Genomic DNA, 23,217 nt, shown 5'->3' with positions numbered 1-23,217 from the left:
ACCTGTTGAACGGTTTGTGCATTTGGTTTATTTGGTTTCACTCCGCAGGGACAACCGAATCGACGGACAGGAATTTGCGAAGGGGACGTATTCAAGCTAATTGGCGGAGTGTTGCCGTTTGACCTGTGCGGTCAGAATAGTGGCCAGCATTTGTACTATGACCTGAGTCCGAAGAGCCGGGCAGATGAGGAGATTGAGCTGTTTATGAACTTTTCGCCGCGGTCCTTCACACAACGGTTGTGGGAAATCAAGATTACACAGATTCCATTCAGCCAGCGGGCACCGAGCGGATGCATGCAGTATTATACCGGGCTGGAAGGAGTGATTCAAACGTTCAACTTTGCCGAAAATGGGAGACATTTAGCGAACCACAATTATAGAGCGTGCATACGACAGGAGAAAGACATGTGCTCGGTTGCTTACGAGCCGTGCGATGATCAATCTTTTAGGATAGCAAATCCTCTGTCTGACGGGAGTGGTGGTTTTCCCGGAGGATCGTCGGGAGGCCCTGGCGGATCAGCAGGGCCAGGTAGTACGGGTGGGACAGGAACATTTTCGGATCCATCTATTGCAAGTGATCCGTTAGCACCGGCTGCTGACACTCCCGCTGACTTGGTTTCCGCAGCGGACGGTGAGGGAAGTCCTGGTTTGCTTGACACACCGGCAGACGATGCAGGGGCAGCAGACGAACCAGTTGCAGCCGACGACCCGGCGGCGGACACCCCCGAAGCAGATGAGCCACAGGCAGACGACCCCGATGCTGCTGATGAGGGCTCTGGAGGGGGTGGTGGGGGTGGCTTCTTCGGTAGCTTCTTCCCGTCGTTCTTTTCGCGGAGTATTTTCGATTCATATCGAAGTTTCGATGGATCTCATAGGCAAGGTCGCTTTTTTGGAGGCTATTCGCGGCAGTTTATTTCCAATTGCAAGGACCGAATAACGCTGCCCTGCATAGTGGAAGATTTTATCGGGGCTGGGATGGGTGATTTGCCCAGTTGTATTCCGGTGCATTGTGGGAACTCGTTGTGCCCGGCGGGAGTGTCTCCGTGCAGGGTGGAAACTTCGGTTACTCCTTTCGGGCTGGGAATACATTTTGGTGAAGGTTTAGATAAGGGGAGTCCAGAGGATAACATCGGAGCTTGTCTGAGGTACAATCAGCTTCCGTGTGCTGGGTAAATAAAAATATGATTAGGAAGTAAATGTATGTGTGTGTGTATATATTTATTAGCTGTGAGTGCTTGCCAGTAATTAAATGTGTATAAAACACTCTTGGTTTCTAGTTTCATTTGAATATCCGAAAGATTTTGATTCCCTTTAATGCTGAAAGAAGAATATACTTTGGCGGCCCTAACTTTTAACACTAAAATCATCAAATGATCATAGCACTTTTTTTTCGATAGTTAGGCTAGTGACCAATACATCATGAGTGAAACCCTCATAGATAAGTATGATCCATAATTTTACTGGTCTTCGATGATTTTGACAGTTAAACAATAGGAACATTATTAGAGGACCTGTGAAATAATTACCGAACAATTCTGTGGTTGCGATTTTGGTGAAAAATATTTTGTAATACCTATTCATCAAAGCTAATCAACTCAACGAGTAGATCTCATACTACACTTATTCGACGTTTGGGAATTTTCGGACAAAATTAAACTATTTGTGACATCAATTTTCAGTTAGCTTTTCGACAATTTTCGCTGGCCATCAGCATTTTATTTATCCATATCCAGATAAAGAAAGACACGTTAAAAATTGTTTTTCGTAAATATTAATCCATGATTGAAGTTCACTCATACAGTTCGTAATCGGAATTTCAGCCTCAGTTTTGAACCGCATAAAATAAATAGAAGCTGGTGCAAGTTTCTGCTGCAATTGTGTCAGAATCGGTTTCACTTTACTAAACGATTAATGGCGAATCTTACTATATTACTAATTTCATGTTAAAATTGTTGTTTACTAAGAACGTGATTTGACATTTACTCTGTGAGTCAAACTGCACAACTCTTCAAATGGTTTGCGTCGATTATTAGATTTTTTCGTTTCTTCTGAGTTCCAGTCCAAACTTTTCTTAGTTATCTCTACTTGTATCACATTTACTGCTTTTGCTACCTCGATTGAAAATGAATCAGGTTTGTATGACTCGGTCAAATAAAATGTTCTCTCATTTATTGGATTGGACTATTTTCGCAGGGAAGGAAAGCTATTTCGATGGAAAGTCTACCATTTGGTCTACGATGGAATATCGTGTAAATGGGTAACTAGTCTGAGTTTGAAGCCTATTCTAGGTCCGTCCATTTTTGGTCCATTTATCCGGTCGATAATAAAACAAATTAAAAGTTTCTTGACCCGTAGCTTTGTAGTGGTTGTTACGAAAGTATACGAAACCTGTGGAATGAGATTTTATGTTTCGACTGATAATAACCAGCGGCTGGGTTTGTACTGTAATAAGCGAGTATCAAGATGAAAGTAGTCCCTATCGCCGGTTGTGTCTTTCCTCTGATGCAATACGGACCAAAACATTACGTTCTAATTGAGCGATCATAAGAATACTTGTTTTGTTTATATTTTCGTTTTAGCAAGAATTGAATGTTAAAGCATTGCTTCACTGCAAATCACGCACTTTTGAAGGATAAAACTCCATCGAGACTGAATAGTAAATTTCTTAGATACTTTTTCATAACTATATACTGCACGGTGTTACACATGTTGTGACCTTTCTGAGCTACATACTGTAGATGAATCGTTAAAATAAATGGTTTGAGGTCCATTTTCATTGTTTGAATACAAATATACATCCAGGATGTATTCGACCAGATGAGTAGCCTTCAGTATGTAAATGAGAAGCTCACCACATTTTCTTTTTTTTTTGTAACACGATGCTATTAATGCTGCGAGACTGTTAAAATATGTACAGTTTCAGTTTCTGATGTATTTACATAAAGCTAGCTAAATGTATCTCTGTCGAATGTACAAAGTAAGACTTCGAAAAGTTGTGGCCAGCCGTGTGAGAACACGTTCCAGGAAGTGAACCAGCTTTTCGAGCCACGCGGCCTGGCTTCATTTGGTGTTGTTTCCGTTTTCGGTGTTGTTGGTAACGGTGCTTGCGTTACCATTGGCGTTTATGGTGCTGCTATTGTTGTTATTGCTATTGCTGAATTTCCCAATACTGGCATCGCGCGGAATCAGCAGCGGTTTGTTAGTGACCGGCGCAGGAACTGCTGGCGCTGGGTTGGTCATTGTGTTAAGCACTGGTGGCGGGCGAACCTCGAACGTTGGCTTGCACATTGCCAGAGCTGGGTTCGTGTGGAGACCCACGTTTTTGGGGCACATAGCCACGATGCTGGCACCGATGGGACCTGCGAATAAGAACAGAGTTGGGAAATTTTACTCATTTACTCCGGAAACGTGTTATAACCATCGACCATAAAGAGACACAATTGAGGTTCGAACTACGCACGATGTTTCGACAGTGATCATGCAGTGTGATAGTGTGCATCGCTACTGTTCTACTGTGTTGTTTGTGCTGCGTTGAAGAAATTGCATTTTTGTGATATTATACTTGATTTATTTTATATTGCTTCGTAATAATTATCCAAAAAATGTGTATTAAAAATATAGCCCACTCCGTAGATTATCATAGCTTTGTCGCTCTACTGCTTAAAAGAATGGCAACTAAAAATTTTGGACAAATTTGAGCGCATTTTTTGTTGTTTCACAATAACTTGAATTACATTTTCCAATGTTATACGTGGGACTTGATAATTGATAATTGAATTGTGTATATAAGAATCACATTCTACTGTAACAGCATCTGCTTTCGATATGTCCCAGAGTGGACTATTTCATTAATAGTGTTAATAGTGTATCTAAAGATGAATCTCTTTTAATTTCCATAATAAACACTACAAAATTTCAACATTGATAAGAGCACTTGGGAATTTCAAAATGCAATGTTTATCTTTTTGTTCTGCAACCGACCAATTTTGATTTTCTTTAACTGTCATAAGACGAGTTTAGTGAACCATTCTATTTAATTCCACCGCGTTTTCTTTTTCAATTGTGAGGCCGAGGTCGACTCAGCCGAGTCAAGTACGAGACACTGAAGACGGCCTCACAGTTGAGGTCGAAATACGTATCTGCAAAGATAACAGAATGTGGTGGAATTAAATGTAAAGTATAAAACTCGTCTTATGACAATTGAAGACATTCCACTAAAAGAGCTTAAATAATTTTTCTCTTGATTTTCTTATTAAATAGAGGCACACAATAAATAATAATCAACTGAATCTGCAAGGTTTCTATACAAACATTTTATTCGCACTTAGGAAATTACATAACGTTGAAAGGGATAAGATAGTTAGTGACGTGTAGTGTGACATTCCATGCCAAATTTTTAGATGCATCATACAACAAGTGTGACATATAGAGGAGGCAGGTTTATTTAAACTTTTAAGGACAAGCCTCCCGGAATCAAAACTGAATGCACAGTGCGTCAGTTAGTAATCATCCGATCGGAAGAGCATCGTCAGTAGAGTTGGATAATAAAACAGGCTTAAATGTATTCTTTCCAATTAAGGACGAACTTTTTGGAATCCAATTTTTCTTCCTACTCGCGTTTTCAAGGGCACCACTTTCAATAATAAAGCAACGAGTAGCTGTCATCTGTTTATCTCACGCTTGTTGCTGCGACGCAGCAAAGCTAAGATAAAAAGATGAAAGTTATTTGTTGCTTCTTTGTTGAGATTGTTGCCTCTGAAAATGCGAGGTGAAAATTGTTTGGATTTGGAAAGTTTCACCTTATTTGGTTGAGTACTGAACTTTTCAACTTTGTGTTCTATTAGCATTTCCTCAGTTGTTAATTGGAATTTTTTCTATGCCCGCCATTGCATGAGTATGTATCTTGTGTGGCAAGTACAATGGATACCTAGACCGAACCGAGAATCGAACTAGCCATCTCCGGATTGGCAACCGTATGCCTTTGCTCGCAAGGCTACTGGAGACCTTCTTTGTACTACCAACATAAATTTTGGCTCAGGGTGCGTAAAAGCACACCTGGAAGGTTACAGGATCCGAATAAGCAAATTAATACCTTTTTACTGTTTCAAAAGAGTGTTTTATGGTTTTAAACGACTCATAGTATTTATCGAACTTGGTCTTTTTAGTAATTTATTTAACGTGCTACTCGTGCTAAGAAAATTAAATTTCCTAAAAGAGGTGGTATACTGTCGTTTTACGCATACTTGTACCAAATTAAAAAAAAAATGCATCTAAAGAAAACGCGTTTGAAACCAAACTACAATTTTCGCTCCGGATATCATACGAGCAGTGTTGTCCTACACTCAGTGCAAAAAATTCTGCTCTTTGATTTTACTCCATCTAAACGGTTTTATAGTTTTAGATAAGTAAGTTCAACTGAAATATTTTCGCTTTTTCAGTCTGATATATTCAAACGGGTTTATATTTGCATTGCCCGACGTTTCGGCCCGTTTATTGAGTCTTTTTTTCCCTTGATAAAGACCCAATAAACGGGCCGATACCACCGACGAACCGATACGTCGGGCAATGCAAATATAAACCCGTTTGAATAAATCAGACTGAAAAAGCCGAAATATTTCAATAAACACCCCAGTCGAACTGTAATCAAGTAAGTTCAACTAATAGAGGGATATTTGAATTTTCTAAACGTCATGTCAAACTGTCAAAAAAAATGCACACCAGAGCCACAGGAGCGCGCGCGCAGAAAATACACTCCAGTGAAAACACTCCAGTGTATTTTCAGTTGACAATGCGAAATGACATTAAGTAAATTCAAATATCTCTCTATTAGTTGAACTTATTTAGTTAAGACTACAAAATCGTTTAGATGGAGTAAAATAAAATTGCAGATTTTTTTGCACTGAGTGTAGGACAACACTGCATACGAGTAGATAATTTGAGAAGATTACATCACTAGACTATTGGGAGAGCTCTATTCTAATGATTTCATTCAAGATTATAGTTCAGAAATATAATTTGCGACCTTTTTCATGAAAATAGTTTAGCGAGACAGTTATGCCAAAAAATTGGCATTGGCATGGCATAACTAGAAAGTGGCATTGAAGGCAATAAACAAGCTGATATGCTGGTCAGACTTGGTTCATCTCGACAATTCATTGGTCCCGAACCATTTTGAGGTGTATCTGCGGGTTCTTTTCGAATGAAACTTAAATCATGGGAACATTCTAAAATAGAGCACATCTAAAAAACACCTTGATTGCGAGGCAGTCAAAACGTTTCATCACACCAAACGTATTTATCACTTGCAAAATTTTAGATCACAGGTCACAGGTAACAGGCCATTACCCGAGCCGATATTACTTGAAGCTGTTAGGAAAACTTTAAGATGATGTATGTCGTTTCTGCGGCATACATGTAGAAGACTCGGAACATCTGTTATGACATTGTCCGGCAATTTTTAGAAAGAGATTACAGTTTTTCAACAAGGGGCTGCTAGAACCCTCAGAAGTTTGGGGAACAAATCCCAATATGGTAGTACGATTCATCAGAACCATAATACCGCATTGGGATAACGCTTGTAGACAAGGTAATGCAATTGCTCCAAATAGTAATGATGCGTCAACTTGACAAAGCTAGATCAAATGGGGCGTACATCACAATAAATCTAATAAATGGTCGCAGAAATTAAAATACCAGACAAGGAAAAAAATGCCAAGAAATATAACACTTGACTAAGGAGTTCTACGGTAACACGCTGAGTAATTGATTGATTTCGTTAATGACTACATCCTTTCAAATAATAGATTTTGACATAATAATGGGCTTATACTCCACAAGACTTATATGCGTAGAAATTTAACAATAAAAAAAACGTCATGTTGTTCTCACAGATTTTTGAAGTTTGAAGTTCGATATCTTCGTGTGTTTTTGGAAAAAACACATAAAAATAGAGCGCTCTGTGATAAAAAGTCAAAGTCTCCAAAAATTAACATGGAACAATTATGCGTAGAGGGGCAGTATAGTGATATATGACGTGTTGACGGAGAATTCCAAGTAACCCTCAATGCGTAAGAAATCTGGTCATCGACGGACTTTTGCCTTTCTCGTTCAACAAAGCTATACCGAAAGCCTACCATTCTACTTCAAAAACGATCTTTTTAGAAGCCTCTTAGACCCATAGTGTTATAGGGGAATTGTGGGTAAACCCGACACTGCGGGTAAAACCGACACTCCTTCAAATTTCTGATTTCAGGTGATTATCTGACAGAATGTTGACACACTTTGAATAAACTTTCGATTTCTTGTATTTCTAGCCATTTTGTAACTGGCGGAGACGCGTAAGAGTCACAATAAACAGACAATTAACATTGATCACCATTGAGAAGATGAGTTATGTAAAATTTTGGCATCGGTGTATAAGCTTTTTTGACAATAATTTGTTGATTTTCAGTATTTAATCCATCTCTGATCCATAATTGAACATCATTTTGTGTATGTTGTGGAAAAATAGTTAACTTTTCTAATTATAAACATCTACATGTAGCTCATCATTATTATGTTATTAGTTGGGGTAAAATCGACACCTGCCATTGAATCACGAAATACCTCTGATTTATTAGACCCATCATTCGCATAATATAATTCAAGGATTGGAAAACGAGGCGCCGGGGAATATAACTTAATTATAGACTGATTTCATACCATATCATCATTTTTCGTGACAATAGGTCTACGGGGTAATATTGAGTCATCAAGGAAAACCTGCAGGTCAGATAACAATAGCGCTCAAAGAAGAACCATATTTTTGAGCTTTTTTGCTCTTAGATATATTCAATCCGTTCTCTAGTGTTGTTCTTTCCTGATCAATTTTCACCCCTGTAAACATGTAGCGTGTCAACTACGGAACGTCTTTTTTATTTCATGTCATAACTTTACTATACACATTTATTATAAATCACCATTATAAACAACTTTTTAAAATAAGTGAAATTCGTGAAATTGTAGGTCAATATTTACAGTAGTTAGTAAATTTGTTAATAACATTCTTATACTTTATATATTTTCACTCGACCCACTAAAGAAACTAAATAAATTATGATATGTGGTGATGATTTCAAATATATCAAATTTTGTTCAACCATCGTTTATGAGTGATCCCTAAACATGAATTTTATACACAAATATCAAAATAAATGTTGTTAAACATTTTCAATTATGTTGTAACATCATTTAGAATTGTTCTGATGTTCGATTTCATAACGACTGATGTGTCGGTTTTACCTCATGTGGTGTCGATCTTACCCGCACCCCAGCGGTTTGGGCTGGAAGATGGACTGTTCGCGTTTTCATCATAAATCAAATTCTATCACGAAATATTGTCCTGAGACCTCATGGACTGATGCATGAAGAGCCAAAGTATGCTTGTATGAACTTTCTAGGCCGGAAAATTGCTTCATAGATTGGGGAACTGTAAAGTTGCTTAGGGTGTCGGTTTTACCCACTTTTCCCTATGTATACGACTCAGCTGGAAGCGCTGAAGAAATGTGTGTCTGTCCGTATGTATGTATGTGTGTGCGTATGTATGTATGTGTATGAGTGTGCAGCTAAAAAAACAGTAGACAACTTTTCATATAGTGTCAGGGCATTAGGCCGAAGTTCATTACTCCGAATGGTGGTTAAAAAAACTGGCGCATTGTTGCGGAGTTTCAGTATGGGTCGTATGAATAAAAAATAGCAAAACTCAACGCTTGTAGTATCTACTAATAATTAAATTCACAGAGAAAACTACATGTTTGATATGAACACAAAAAAAATCGAGCTTATGGCATATGCTACATTTGAACATAGCCTTTACTACAGTTTACTACCATTTACTACATGCAGAAACGTCAAAACAAAGAGACCTCATGAGGACGATGATGATTTCAGCATTTTTTGCAACTAATCAACAAAAGACATGTTTGCTTTATTTGTTTTCCTTAACTTGGACTTCTATTTTCAAAAACAAAGCCTCGATTCTGATGAATAATCTGCATTTGAAGCATGATTTTGCTCGGGTATGTACTTATTTTGTTATCGGATCCAATTTCAAATTTAGTTTTCGATTTGCTCTCATCAATAGCAGGAAGAGTTTTCGATTTGATGTCACAGTAAGAAAGGCTTCAGAGTATCTTGAAAGGAAACTTTCAAGCCACAAAAAGAGGCTTACGAGTCTCTTGACATGAAGCTTCTGTGCTTCTTGAAGGGGGCTTCCGAGCCTCTTAAAAGAAGGCTTCCGAACCACTTGGAAGGAGGCCTCTGAACCCTTTGGAAGGAGTTCTCTAAGGCTCTTGAAAGGAGGGCCTCTTGAAAGAAGGCTTCTGAGAATCTTGAAAGAAAGCTTCCAAGCCTCTTATAAAGAGGCTACCGAGACTCTTGAAAGGAGGCCTCTAAACCATTCGGATGGAGGTCTCGAAGGCTCTTGGAGGCTTTCGATTTTCTTGTAAGGAGGCTGTTGAACCTCCCGAAAGAAAGCTTTCGACCCTCTTGAAAGGATGTTTCTGAGAATCTTAAAATGAGGCTTCCAAGCCTTTTAAGAAGAGCCTTACTAGTTTCTTGAAATGAGGCTTTCAAGATTCTTGAAGGGGACTCTCGAGCTTCTTGAAAAAATATTTCTTGATGATGATGATGGTCCCGCCACATACCCCTATAAAGGTTTGAGCTAGACGATTTATCTTTAAGATATTTAATTGTGATCAATTTAATCAGATTTTGCAAAACAATAAACGATCCGATTATTTTCACAGATATAAACAACAATATAAATTATCATCGCTTTCCAGCAAAAAATATAAATAAGTTAAAAGAACCGTTGAGTTCTACTGCAGATGTTCGCAAGCATCATCAGTGATACAGCGAGTCCGATACAAATACAAAACTTGTGATACCTCTCGCATGATGCCAAAAGTTTCGTCAGGAAGCGCGTACTCAAACCATTCTCGCTAGTACCAATCAATTTACTGTACAAAGCTCGACAACATTCAAACCTTGTGTTACATCTCCGTAGATACCAAAAGTTTCGAGAAAATCGCGTTCTATCTGAGAGCTCCCTACTTTTCTGTAGTATCGTTCAAACAGTTTCAAATATTTCAAATTGTAGTGATAAATACATAAAGTCATTTATACCTGTATTACGCGCGCGATTCTCAAACTTTCGTAGACTACACATAAAGAATGAAAGTTAAAACACATCAACAAATAATATACCATCATCATCATCGAGGCGAACAATATAGTCTATAAGCGCCCTAATGAAATAACAAATCATTTAAATTCGTCCAAACAAAAATATCCGTTATCACAAACTTCGTCAAGATACACAATTAGTCAATAATACACTCTTGAAGAAAAGGCTTCCAAGCAGGGTTTGCAGAAATGGCTCTCAATAGATAACGAACAACGATAAAAGAGAGGCAAAAACTGTTCCGAATCATAACAAGCCATGATAACAAATTTATCAAACTTGTAAACAAGTGCGAAAAAACAGAATCGGATAGGCAGCCCCCACAGAAAAATGGTGATTCTCGCTTTATTTTCGCTCCTTTCGTGTTTGGTGCTTTCTAAAAGAAATTTATCATGGGGTATAGCCTCCCGAATCAGTTCTCTATCATGACAGCTTGCGAAAAAAAGTCTCTAGCAGTATGCTACATATCGTATATGTATACAGAGATGATAACCCAAGTAACATTTCAAGTTTTATTCCGCTCTAGGAAAGGTTTTCAAGATCAATTTCTAAGATCTAACGATAAAACCGAATAATATACGGCAACCTTCGGATGACCTCTATAAGAGTAAGATATTGCCAAGTGGCCCTCTCCAGATAACCGCTATAAACCTATCATAAGAGCATTTAGAAACCTTTTTTAAACAGCTGCGGCAGCTGTCAAAATGTTGCTTTGTAAAAAGAGAAACAAAACTTTGCAGAAAAATAATAACAAAATGGATTTCTGATGGAAGTTATGATGATGACAACAAAATAATATTTGCTTTCAGGATTGTTTTTCGATTTACTGCCATTGAAAATGAGGTGCGCGTCCGATTTCATGGTCAAAGCTGGTGAAAAATAAGGTTGAACACCACGCGCCGGCAATATAACGTACCTCAGGGAAATAGATTGAAAATATTTATTACAACATTATCTAAGACGTCTGCTAAATTGATTAGTACTTTTACCGAAATTATTAGTAAATAAAATTTGTTGTCAGAAAAGGCATGATACGCGGTGAAAATGACGTTTAATCATAAATTTCAGTGATATTTTTCACTGACTTAGAAATGCTTTTCTATTTTAAATATGGCCATCATGGAATTTGATCGGAAAATGTTTGCTTTTGTTAAATAAACACCGTCATAAACACTTTGCAATGCAAACATTCTTATGGAGGTAATTCATTTGACCACATTATGACCTAAAATTGGAGCTTTATCCGAGCGTTGGGAATCAGATTTATTACGCTCTTTATCACAACCATAGATCTGTTCATATGGTCAACGGGCATTTGACGTTTGAAGATTTTTCAACAGATTTATGAGAGGTTTATTGATAGCGGTAAGAGTGCCAATAAAACTGAGCAATTAGCTTGGTGATTGCTGTCATAAGTCTGCAATAAGAATTAGATAAATCCAAGAAGCATGGAAATTGTTACTTGGGAAGTGAGAGACTTGTTCTTTCTCTTTAGGATTCAATCCCTGCTTCCAAGTCTCTTGGTATCTTGAATATCTTGAAAGGAGACTTTCAAACCTCTTGAAAATATGCTTTCGAGCTTCTTGAAAGGGGTTTACAAGCCTTTTGAAAGAAGGCTTCCGATTTTCTTGAAAAGAGGTTTCTGAACCATTTGGAAGGGCATCTAAGGATCTTGATAGGAGACCTCTGAGCCTCATTGAAGAGAAGCATCCGGGCCTCGTGAAAGAAGACTCTTGCAGGCATTGAAAAAAATCAGATCATGAGTAAAAATCGGCTTTCAAAAATCATGCCAACTTGATGCTCTACTGCGGCCTAATCGCTGATGCTTTCTAGATCGTTGAAATTTGGCGTTCGTTGATTCAATGCTTAAAGAACTTCATCGCTCACCAATGGGAGACAACTGAGCGAAGCAAATCACTTGGTAACCTAACTTAGTGTTGTTACCACACGCTGTTAGAAAAGTCTTTTCAGGCATTAGGAAAATTTAGTCCGCTATACGTATGGAGCTATACACAGTATAGGAGGCTTTGGTACTTTCACTCCTCCATTCCAGCAACTTAAAGGCAGAGTGAATAAAGCAGAACACCTGATGTGTTTTGGTTTTATTCTAGTAGAGAGAGCGTAACACAAATGCTCCAATCGTAGCTTCCCTGGATACCATACCAAGTTTGGCTTGGCGAACTCTGTTGCTCGTTGTTTACGCAGCAACGATCGCTCATAATCGGTATCCATCTGAGCAAGGCTGTTCACTCACTGGAATAGGATGCTATGATTCAATTAGATCAATGCTCGTCCGCTTCACTCACGCTTTCAATGCCTGGTCTTGATATTCTCCATATGAGTCTTCGTAGCCTTTCGAAAGGAGGCTTTTGTTCCTCTTCTTCTTCTTCTGAGAATCTTGAATGGAGGCTTCCAAGCCTTTCAAGAAAAGGCGTACGAGTCCCTAACAATAGGGCTACTTAGCTTCTTAAAAGGAGTTCTCGAGCTTCTTGAAAAAAGGCTTGTAATACTCTAGAAAGGAGGTCTCTGAGGCTCTTGAAAGGAGGCTTTCGAGCCCCTTGAAAGAAGGTTTCCGAGCCGTTTGGAAGAAGTTTGGATTCCGAACCGCTTAGAAAGGTTAGGGATGAATGACCTTATGGGTTAATATCCCTCAAAAAACAAACCAAAAAGGAGGCTTCCGAGCCTATTGAAAGGAGGCTTCCGAACCTCTTAAAAGAAGGCTTCCGAGTCTCTTGAAAGAAGGCCTCCGCGTTTCTTGAAAGAAGACTTCCAAGCCTCTTGAAAAAAGCTGGCGAAACCTCGTGGAAGGCATTTTGAAAGGAGGCGAAGCTCTTGAAAGGAAGCTTACGAGCCGCTTTATAGGTGGCTTCCAAGCCTCTTGCATCGGAGCTATTCTGCTTTTCGAGAAAAAGTACTTTAATCCTTTTAAATGGATGCTTCTTAACCTGTAGATTCTAGATTTAAGTTCGGATGCATAAATATTTTCTTTTCTTGATCAGATAGATTACATTCAAGACTTTCAAATTTCGTACGTTCGTCGTTTTGTTCTTTCGACCTTTTGTCCTACAGTCCTTCAAACATTGTGCCGGTTTTAGAATCAAAAGTGAAACAATTATCAAAACTTTAACAATAAGTTTTTTTTGGAATTGTAATACATCCACAGGGAATCAATTTTTTTGGAATGCGTTTGCGAAACAAGCGACAAAAGAGAACCAACGACAAAGCTTTGTTTTTGTCGGAGATAATAATGACAAAGATCCGAAAAATTTTGTCAGCAACAAAAAAGAAAACAATCTTGTTGCTAACTTTTCATCCCGTTATCTTGCATTATTTCTAGAACAAATTTCGGTTTTATGCTATCATAGTTTCTGCTTTTATGGAAATATTCGAGAATCGAACAATCATTACAAAATTAGCAGCGTATTTTCGGAGATATCAGAGCATGCAAGGCAAATGATTCTTGTCATATTGTGTTCGGATTCTGATAAAGGTTTGTCGCTAGGTGCGTTTGTCAGTAACAAACTCTGTTGATGACAAAGAGTATATTGTTATGCGTTGCTCGAATATTGATTCCCTGTACATCCACCATTACGCATTTTTATCCGAGATACCCCCTGGGGCCAGCGAAGGTACCCCCAGGGATACATGTACCCCAGGTTGAGACCCACTGCTCTAAAGCTTTGATCGGGTTTTATGTCCAGGAAAGTCGAGATAATTTCCAATCCGAAAATTGCATAGACCGGCACCGGGAATCGAACCCAGCCACCTTCAGCATGGTCTTGCTTTAAAGCCGCGCATCTTACCAAGGTATGCAAGGTTGATTGATATATAAATCTCAAAAAATCATCGAACAATAGAGGCGCTATTAACATTCAAAATCTAACATAACTTCATGATTTATATATAGTGTCTGTTTTACATTTATTTATTTATAAGGCTCATTTATTTAACTGAAAACTCTACGGAGCCGATAATCGAAATAAATTTAATATGCTAACAATTTATTATCCATAGTTAGTAATAGGATTTTCGCGCACACTAATTTTTTGGATAAGAGCTGGGTGAGGAAGAGAGGATGAGATCCAGAGCTAGAAAATGAAGCCGCAAATTGAGCTCGTCGCTGAGTTGCATGTGAGCTTTATATAACCTCCTGAATTGCTCTGGCTATCTCCTCCAATTTTCCTATGTTTTCTTTCCGTTGTTGCTCAACAGAATCTGGTGCGGTATCATCATCGATTAGTAGAACTTCTTCCGCTTCCGTTTGTAAAATGATTTCCTCTTCGATGAAATACTCCTCCAGCGCTTCTGGTTCAGTATGCCTTCCTGCGACGACCCCGGCGTATGTATCACCGGCTACCTCTTTTTGTTGCCTTTTCTCCTGCTTATTTTTGAAGCGTTGAGGACAAGAATTTTTTCTATGACCATGAGGTTCGCATCAGAAAATACAGGTCCTTAAGACCGCTGTAATATACTCTTTCTCTACGGTGACCGACATCAATCTTCGGTGGAATGTCCTATTCCTTATTTTCTTCCAAGTAATTCACGCACTCCGGTGTACATATGACCGAGACCTTATTCCATTGGAAATTGTGCACGAACAACGCGTTTCACTTTTCCATATGTGCCTAACGCCAATGGTAAAATCTCACCACTACCTGGCTACCACCTTAATTTTGTTTCATTTTTGTGATTATTTCCATGGGGTTAGCTCATTGTTTCATTGATGCTAAAGGTCTTTATCGACTAAAACCAAACCGTGTCAAACAAACTGGGTGTATTTGATCACATATTTGAGAAGCCATTCTGTTTTTAACCAGTCCATCTATAGTGACATGCGATCAATAATATGAAGAAATAATATGCGGAAATCGTTGAATACTTTACGGTAGATAACAAACGAGGGAACTTCCTCAGTCGTGCGGTAAGATCCGCGGCTGCAAAGCGAAATCATGCTGATGGTGGCTGGGTTCGAGTCCCATTCCGCACGCAAAAAAAAAGCGTTCATGAATTCGTGAACTAACGAGTTCACGGTGTATTTTTTCGGGAACAACAGTCACGGATTCGGGAATACAGTCACGTTTTCTGGAACGTTCTGGAAAACGTGACTGGTGTTCCCGAATCCATGAATTGAATCACGGTGTATTGTAGGTGATTCATGAATTCGGGAACGTTTTTTTTTGGGTGCGGCCTTATACATATCCGCTAACAAAAAATTCATGGGGACAGATAATATTCTGTCCAAGACTGTATAAGCTAATTGAGCGAAGATCTATAAGGATTTAAGCATCATCGGTAGATTGGGACGAGGTGTAGATTTTAAGATTATTGTCATCTTCCAGAATGGCTTAGAAAAAAGCTGGAAGAGCAACGATCTTATGGGATAAATCACCGTTTCCTTGATAATTTTGGTCATGCGATTGCCGTATCTGTCTTTAAGGACACTCACGGAATCTAAATTTCAAAGTAGTCGCGTTTTCAAGAACACACAACTCGATACGGAAGTAACGCACAACTGTCATTTTTTTTGTTATTCACGCATGCTGTGACGGAGAAAAACTGAAATTATAAAAATGACAGTTGTGCGTTACTTCCGTATCGAGTTGTGTGGCCTTGATAACGTGACTACTTTGAAATTTAGATTCCGTGATGAATGTCCTCAAGGAAGGCAAACCAGTACGCTAATTGGAAGGACATGAACACGTGTAATCGAGCAGTATTATTTATTCGATTTTCGGATTGATAAAGTGGATCCCAACTGCAAAAACGGCGTTTGAGGGACTTCTTGGTAACGAGATATTTACCTAAGCACGTATGCCGACTCTTAGGTTATCAGGATGAATGCTCTGTGCATATAGAAAAGCTGTTGAGATTTTCGTAATGATTGTACTAATTTAAAAATAATACCAAAAACAGCGTTTATTTACACGATGTATGGCCTGAATGGCCTTCTGCGCTTACTATTGTTGTTTTCTGTGTGTGCCAATGTGAAGGCTGCTTTATTAGTAACATTGGTTAATTAAAATTTCTGCTATTCAAAGCAGAAATACCTCTTCCGCACTTCGTGATCCTACCGAGCAAACTGGTATGCCAGGCGAAGCACGTCCCAAAACTCACTAATTAGCTGAATAAAATGAATAATGAACAAAGCAGAAATAATACTTCCGCACATCGAGATGCTTCCGAACTCAATATGTACTGTAATGTCGACAATTGATAAAAAATAGAAGTTTATTGAAATTTTTCAAACATTTCTTCATGTTTTAAAATGAAACAAAATTAATCACAATAAGAGAATGAGTTTCATACATGTTCTACTCCATGGTATATCGAATAGCCAGAAAATTTAATCATATAGATAGAAGGCATTCCCAAAATATTTTGAAATGGATAACTAAATTTATACTGTCGCTATTTTTTGTTGTTGATGGATGATGACCAAATTGAAGATAGGGTGAAGCTAGGAAGTCATGAAATAGTCTTGAAAACCAAGGGAAAAAGATATTATTATTATTATCTTTAATTGCAAGGCTTTCAGCCCTAGGCTGGCTCACCTCGGACCAAGGGAAAAAATCATCTGCATGCCTTTTTGACTATTTGCAAAACAAATGCCACCAGTTTTAAACTGGGTGGGTGAGTTGGGTGTCAAATAGAAATATTATACTGCCGAACTAGTTTTCCACCCCAATCTGGATTCTGTTCGATTTTGACATCAAATCATATTCAGCAGCACGTGACGGTATGCACGTCATATCCATCGATCAGCGCATTCCACATTCATTATAACCAAACAAACAGCGACTCCCGGGTGCTCCTTATATTGTGTTAATGTTGCTCCCATATGCCAATAAATCCGTCCTACACAATCCAATCGGGCCGGACTGAACGCCCTTCCGCCTCTATCGTGGATGTATATATGCATGTGGGTTAATCCACAAGGTGAGTGATGTATTAAAAATTAATAGCCACCATCGCAGATTTATGATTCTCTAGCGAACCATGGCCGCCGAGCTCCAAGTCATCATTAGCGAAGCAAACTACTCGCTGCCTGACGTCCCGCTAGCTCCGATGTGTTCATCGAACATTTACGACGTATTTACGATGAACGGCGTTTCCGGAGGAAGATATTCAGTAAGTCGGGTATGAAATCGATTTTTAGACTGAATGATTTTACCCGGGATGTTCATGGAGTTATTAGGCCTGTGCGTGCCTGTACGCTAGCAACAATGCCGAACAATAAACCACGCGTTTCCATTTTCATTTTCAGTTCGGGCCGTGCAAGCAGCCATGTCGAATAGAGATGTGCGCCGCTTTCGGCAGTTTTTGGCATCCTACCGTTTCCGATATTTTTGAATCAAACAGTGTGTCCATATTTCAACTCCAGAAATGTGGAGTTATTTCTCGTGAAAATTAAGTGGGGCTCAATTTTCAAGTCAAATACGAGACACTTAAAACTGTTTCTGTTGAGGTTGAAACACATTGCTGTAAGATTACAAAAAATGGTATAGTACTTACTCGGCTTCTGTCAAGAGAAGACATTTCACTAAAAAAGCTCTAAATAATTTTCTATCTGGTCGAAATTTGTGGGAATAAAAAAAAAATGTTCCTGAGGATAATTTGCAATTTCGATTATTTAACAGATTCGTTTGTCTTGAATGACACTTTGCCAAGACAATGGAAAACGAGAGGTATTTCTATTGATTCAATATTCAATATCTGTCAATGTCTGAACGCAATATCAAAATAGTGCCAAAAATTTCAGTTTCTCCAATTTCAGGCACGGCGCTTCATACATGTTGCTGGACAGTGGGGTTCCATGTTCGAAAGGCGAACGATGACGGGTGGCGTTTTCCTCCGCGAATGAGAGGGGATCAATGAAGGATTTATTTGATTTTGATTACCCAACGCAGTAAGGGGGCGGAAGATGGATGGTCAAAGAATCGCCTGTTTTGAGCAGTTCCTTCAACGATCGAGAAGCTTCCCGTCCCCTCTGCTATATTTCGAATGAACTGTGGGAAAAGTAATCGACTACTAGTGCATCATCGCATCGACTCGTTGAATCAGTTCTTTCAGTTGTTGGCTGTCGGAGAAACCGACACATTTTCTCCCCACTTGTGGGCGCTTCTATCACCGACCGAAATAAAAGCAAAATGTGAGATGAAATCTGGCGAGATTTTCACAGCGGTTGGCGTCAAGTCATGGTTTTCCTTTTACTCCAGTGATCTGAGCGGTGATTTTCCCTCACTTAATAAGAAAAGCGTGGCAGCGGGGAAAGAAAATAAAATCTGCACCCATTTAAGCGTTTATTGCTCTAGTTGTTTTGTCGCTGTTTGTACACTTGCAATGCTGATTGTTTCGCTGAACAATAGAAGCTACTTCAAACGAACCGCGGTGGAAACCACGTGGCGGCCACTGCCTCCGCCGACACTGACAACAGCGTGCATCCAATGGGTAGAAGGCGATGGAGGAAATAAAAGCAAGCTTTCTGAGTAGAATGATGACAAAGATTAAAAAGACGAACCAGTTGCATTACTACGTAGAACTGGTGACAGCGCCGTGACAAGCTGTCACGAAACGGTAGCTTTAATTTCGGAATGGTGAATGGATAGAATGTGTTGCCCAGCGGTTTCTTGGTTTCATTTGGAAAGTGTTTTATTTGAATTCGCTTTTACGCTAGGTTTCTTTTATGAAGGCTTCAATTTTACAAAGCTTCTATATGCTGACATTCTTCAAGATATTGAACACATTTGGTTTTTCTATAACACGGATTCCTAACACAAGAAAAACGGTGTTGTATGGAACATAAGGATAGCAAAACCAAAAGTAAATCAAATTCAGTTGAGATTCAAATGATTTACCATTCTGCACGTATTTTCCATATTTCATATAACCATCGGCACACACCGTGTATTATTGATTTCAAACGAACAGCAGCAGTTTCTCATGTGGTGGGGGTCTACAATTTGCCAAAACATCGACAAACAAATACCAGATATCGTCGTGGCCGGTAGAATAAACTATCCTATTATTCCGGTCATGTCTTGCAATTGATATGGCCGGGGTAGTTATTTCTGCTCTCGCTCTTGGAAACAATGAACTATTTATCACACCTTGTACATTCAGGTCTACCGCATCCAGCCACAGAAAAGCATTATCCGTTTGCAGCCGAGAAAAGCTCCCGGAACAATGCCACCGATGATAGCCACATGGAATCTTGAATTGGCCTGATCGTTTCGGAGTCACGCTTCGTGAATAAAATTTAACTCTTTCCTCCGGGCGCGTTTCCGGAAACAAGACCCACCTAAGTGCGGTACCCGTTCAAGAGAAAAAGTTTATGCCGGCTGTGCTTCCAAGCACGGAAGCTTGTGTGTATATGTGTGTGTGCGGGGGTGCATGGGAGGTTTTTTTTCGATTTGCTTGAAAAGAGGCAAAACTGGAGATAATTGAAAATACTCGTTCAGGAAGAATATTAAAATAAGACTAGTTGCTTGTTAGCTTTATGCCAATGGGAAGAAATCTTATCTTGTCAAAAGAGAGGATAATCGCTTAAGTGGATTGGAAAAGTTTTTTTTTTCTGTTGCTCTCGGGTCGGTTTAGGAATAAGTTGTTTGATGAAAGACAGTGATATGAAGCATTGTTAACGGTCACAGACTAGCTTCAGAAGCCATCAAACCTGTTCAATGTGAATTCACTGAGTAGTGTCGTAATTAGTTTCTTTTAATAGCAATAAATAGCAGGACGATATCGTTCAACTTAATACAGATTGCATCGGTTGCACAATAACTATAAGGCGATAAGGCTACGACTTCATAGTCACTGCCAATTTGCAATATTTGCTTTCCACCAGTAATGGAGTCGTATACAAAGGCCACGTATTCACCGTAAGAAGGCATCAACAATGGTTTAGCCCATTTAGCGTTCGCCTGTGGAGCTGTGCATGCTTCGCTGCGAGCACAACATTACCGTCTCTTTACTTTAACAGGTCGCTAGATTCTATCTTCCTTCAAATTTCAACCTCCAGGGTGGCGTATTTTTGTAGGTGTAAAAAAGTATCACCCCACTAAAGGTACGTGGAATCTGCCAAAGGTAATAACCATTTCAATTACGGGTTGTTGCGGGCAAACATCCAGATATGGTGCGGAAGTTTTCAACATTTAGAGGTTCACGGCTTGCAAAGGAGGAAATTCCGTGCTTAGTTTATAGCCTTACAGTAATGGCAGTAAATGTCTTTCTGTTTTGCGATGTTCTTCGGTGCTAATCCATGGAAGTATGCTGCTTAGTTGTTTGAATGAAACTTTTTTGGGTTATTTGCGTATACGAATGAAGTACATGCTTGACGGATCGCGGTCGCCTTTGAGTGCGAAGTTACTTTTTTTCTGATTCCAGTAAAATTGAGAATTTTGTGTTTGAAATGAAAAACCACATTTTTACTTGCATGTGGGTGGTATCTCCCTTGAAGGTGAAAGAAATGTTTATGTGATTGCGCTAGACTAAGACAAGATTACGAGCGTTGCCAAGCCTGAGGTGGCGGGTTCGATTTCCGATTTTGCGAAAGGGACTTTCCGGCTAGAAATTTTCCCTGGGCAAATAAAACCATTATGCTTGCCAACAATATTCAAATACCGTCGTCGGGGTCAATGAGTCAAATGGGGGTGAGAATGGGTCACTGTTTCAACTACATAGAATGCTTGTAGAATTGATTGAATGCATCTGAGGGTAAGAAAACCAAAATATAAGAGACCTTTTTGAACGATTTTGCTCCAGACTGCCGGTGAAAGCGATGACCTATTCTCACCCCCAGACCCATTGTCACCCCCGATGGCGGTACATATATTTGGTTGTCATCGAAGACTTTTAACCTTCCAGCACGCGCGTATTCCAGGAACGCTCATGCATGCTTGTTCACGCTGAATACCCCAAGTGATGTTTTTGCGTTAACGTTGTACAAATACAACAGCGTTCTCGAGTGTTAATAACCATCAAAGTGCATCAGGAACATTAATTTGATAGAGGAGCCACTTTTTGCGCACATGGACATTAGAGGATGTTTGTCTAAATTACTTCCAGTTAAATGAATTTCAGCCTACTGGTTCGGCGAAATGTATTGTATTTAGGTAGCCTGACATATTTAGCCAACTTTAGGCACAGTGGCGTTCAATGACAAGGCAATCGGCTGAATGACTTTCATTCTCATGACCTTTTCCGCTTGGATGGGCAAAATTGTTCTATCATACGATCATCGATTATTTAATGCAGATAGTATTGTTGTACTCGAATATTGCCCCATGAAAATCCAAAAGAATTTGCCGTGGAATTTAAAAGAAAAATTCTCGTGGATAGTCCTTGGAATTTCTCAAGAAAATTTGGAAGAATTTCTCGAGGAAGATCGGGAGATGTTGTTGTGTATGTTTGAAAGTTTTTCTCGTGGAACTTTCAAACATTTTCCTGGAGTATTGATTAACACTTACGTATCTGACCCTCAATTTAAAGAAAATCGATCACAAAATTCCTATAGATTTTGAAGCATAGGTCATCATTTTGAAAATGAACATGGCTCCGGAGATATTGATGGGAAAACTGGGGCAACCTCCAATCTCGCAAAAATGGTCACTTCCTGATCGAGCGACAAACTTGACTTCCGACTTCTCAAACTTCATGATTTTATAAAATAAGATCATAGGAATATGCTCCGAGGGTATTTGTTCCATCGGAACACAATGGAATGCTGGTTCCCTGGGAGAAGTGGCCACTTTTTGGACAATTTTGAAAGCTTTCTTGCGACGTGTCAAACTTCACGATTTTACAAAACAAGCTCAGCGAAATGTATCGAGAGGATTTATGCCGTCTATCTGGGCTACAATCCGGAACGCCCTTCCCTGAAAGAAGTGGCCACTTTTTGATCAACTCTGAAACCTGGCTTGTGACGTGTCATACTTTATGTTATTGCAAAACGACCCGACTAGTAGATAGTAACAGATTTATATCAGAGCTTGTTATTCTGTTACAGCAGTTTTTTATAACAGCGATTGTTATAAAACATGTACCATTAGTAGTTAAAATAACAAAAATTGTAACAAAATCTCTTCTAGCTTTAACAAAAATATTACTAAATATGTTATTAATTGAACAAAAATATAACTCGATATGTTACATAAAAAGCGGTGAAAAAGGCTTATACTATAACAAATTATGCAATTTACTTTGTCCAGCTGGTTCAACTTTGAATGTAAGTTCAAGTTATGCTGAAGGTGGTACCTTCGTTTTTTTCCAATTCATATCTACCAAATGGCCCTCCTTAGCCGTGCGGTAAGACGCGCGGCTACAAAGCAAGACCATGCTGAGGGTGGCTGGGTTAGATTCCCGGTGCCAGTCTAGGCAATTTTCGAATTGGAAATTGTCTCGACTTCTCTGGGCATAAAAGTATCATCGTGTTAGCCTCATGATATATGAATGCAAAAAAAATGGTAACCTGGCTTAGAAACCTCGCAGTTAATAACTGTGGAAGTGCTCAATGAACACTAAGCTGCGAGGCGGCTCTGTCCCAGTGTGGGGATGTAATGCCAATAAGAAGAAGAAGAAGAAGAAGATCTACCAAAAATGTAGGCAATTTTTACAACATATTATGTTATAATCATGTTATGACGATGAGGAAATTTTCTTTTCTCCATCTTTGACTGAGAATTTATAACAAAATTATTGCAAGTATTGTTATTTGTAGCACATATTGATATAATTGTGATACAATTTTGTTATGGCTAACTGGTCGGGGAGTTCAGGGGAATGCGTTTTAAGAGTATTTGGTCCATCTGATTACACACTTAACTCATTTCACAGTATTCGGTAATTTTTACCGAAATCTCAACAGCAGATCTGTTCGGTAAATATTTTACAGATTTTTTGTAATTTTTTTCATTGTTCAACTGTCAAAATCACCGAAAGTCAGTAAAATTATTTACCGAACAGTTCTGCTGTTGAGATTTCGGTAAAATTTTACCGAA

The 23,217-nt window shown here is 39.0% G+C and overlaps 2 protein-coding genes across 20 annotated transcripts in view; one reads left to right on the top strand and one right to left on the bottom strand.

Moving 5' to 3' along the window:
- Positions 1-1,263, top strand: part of LOC134213391 (uncharacterized) — a 38,067-nt gene extending 36,804 nt beyond the window's left edge. For all 3 annotated transcript variants that reach the window (XM_062692411.1, XM_062692410.1, XM_062692412.1), the window contains exon 5: positions 49-1,263. In XM_062692411.1, the coding sequence (XP_062548395.1) occupies positions 49-1,173 (1,125 nt within the window). In that variant the 3' untranslated portion in view covers positions 1,174-1,263. The remainder of the gene's footprint in view (positions 1-48) is intronic.
- A 409-nt stretch (positions 1,264-1,672) lies between these two features.
- LOC134213393 (potassium voltage-gated channel protein Shaw-like) overlaps positions 1,673-23,217 on the bottom strand; it is a 271,798-nt gene continuing 250,253 nt past the window's right edge. For 15 of the 17 annotated variants that reach the window (XM_062692415.1, XM_062692413.1, XM_062692428.1 and 12 more), the window contains one exon: positions 1,673-3,359. In XM_062692415.1, coding sequence (XP_062548399.1) covers positions 3,061-3,359 — 299 coding nt within the window. In that variant the 3' untranslated portion in view covers positions 1,673-3,060. The remainder of the gene's footprint in view (positions 3,360-23,217) is intronic. The other 2 variants (XR_009979446.1, XR_009979447.1) reach the window with 2 other exon arrangements.

The sequence above is a fragment of the Armigeres subalbatus genome, chromosome 2 (genome assembly GCF_024139115.2).
Source record: "Armigeres subalbatus isolate Guangzhou_Male chromosome 2, GZ_Asu_2, whole genome shotgun sequence".
In the NCBI taxonomy this organism is placed as follows: domain Eukaryota; kingdom Metazoa; phylum Arthropoda; class Insecta; order Diptera; family Culicidae; genus Armigeres; species Armigeres subalbatus.
The sequence above is the reverse complement of the archived record's forward strand: the minus strand, read 5'-3'. Positions and strand labels throughout refer to the sequence as shown.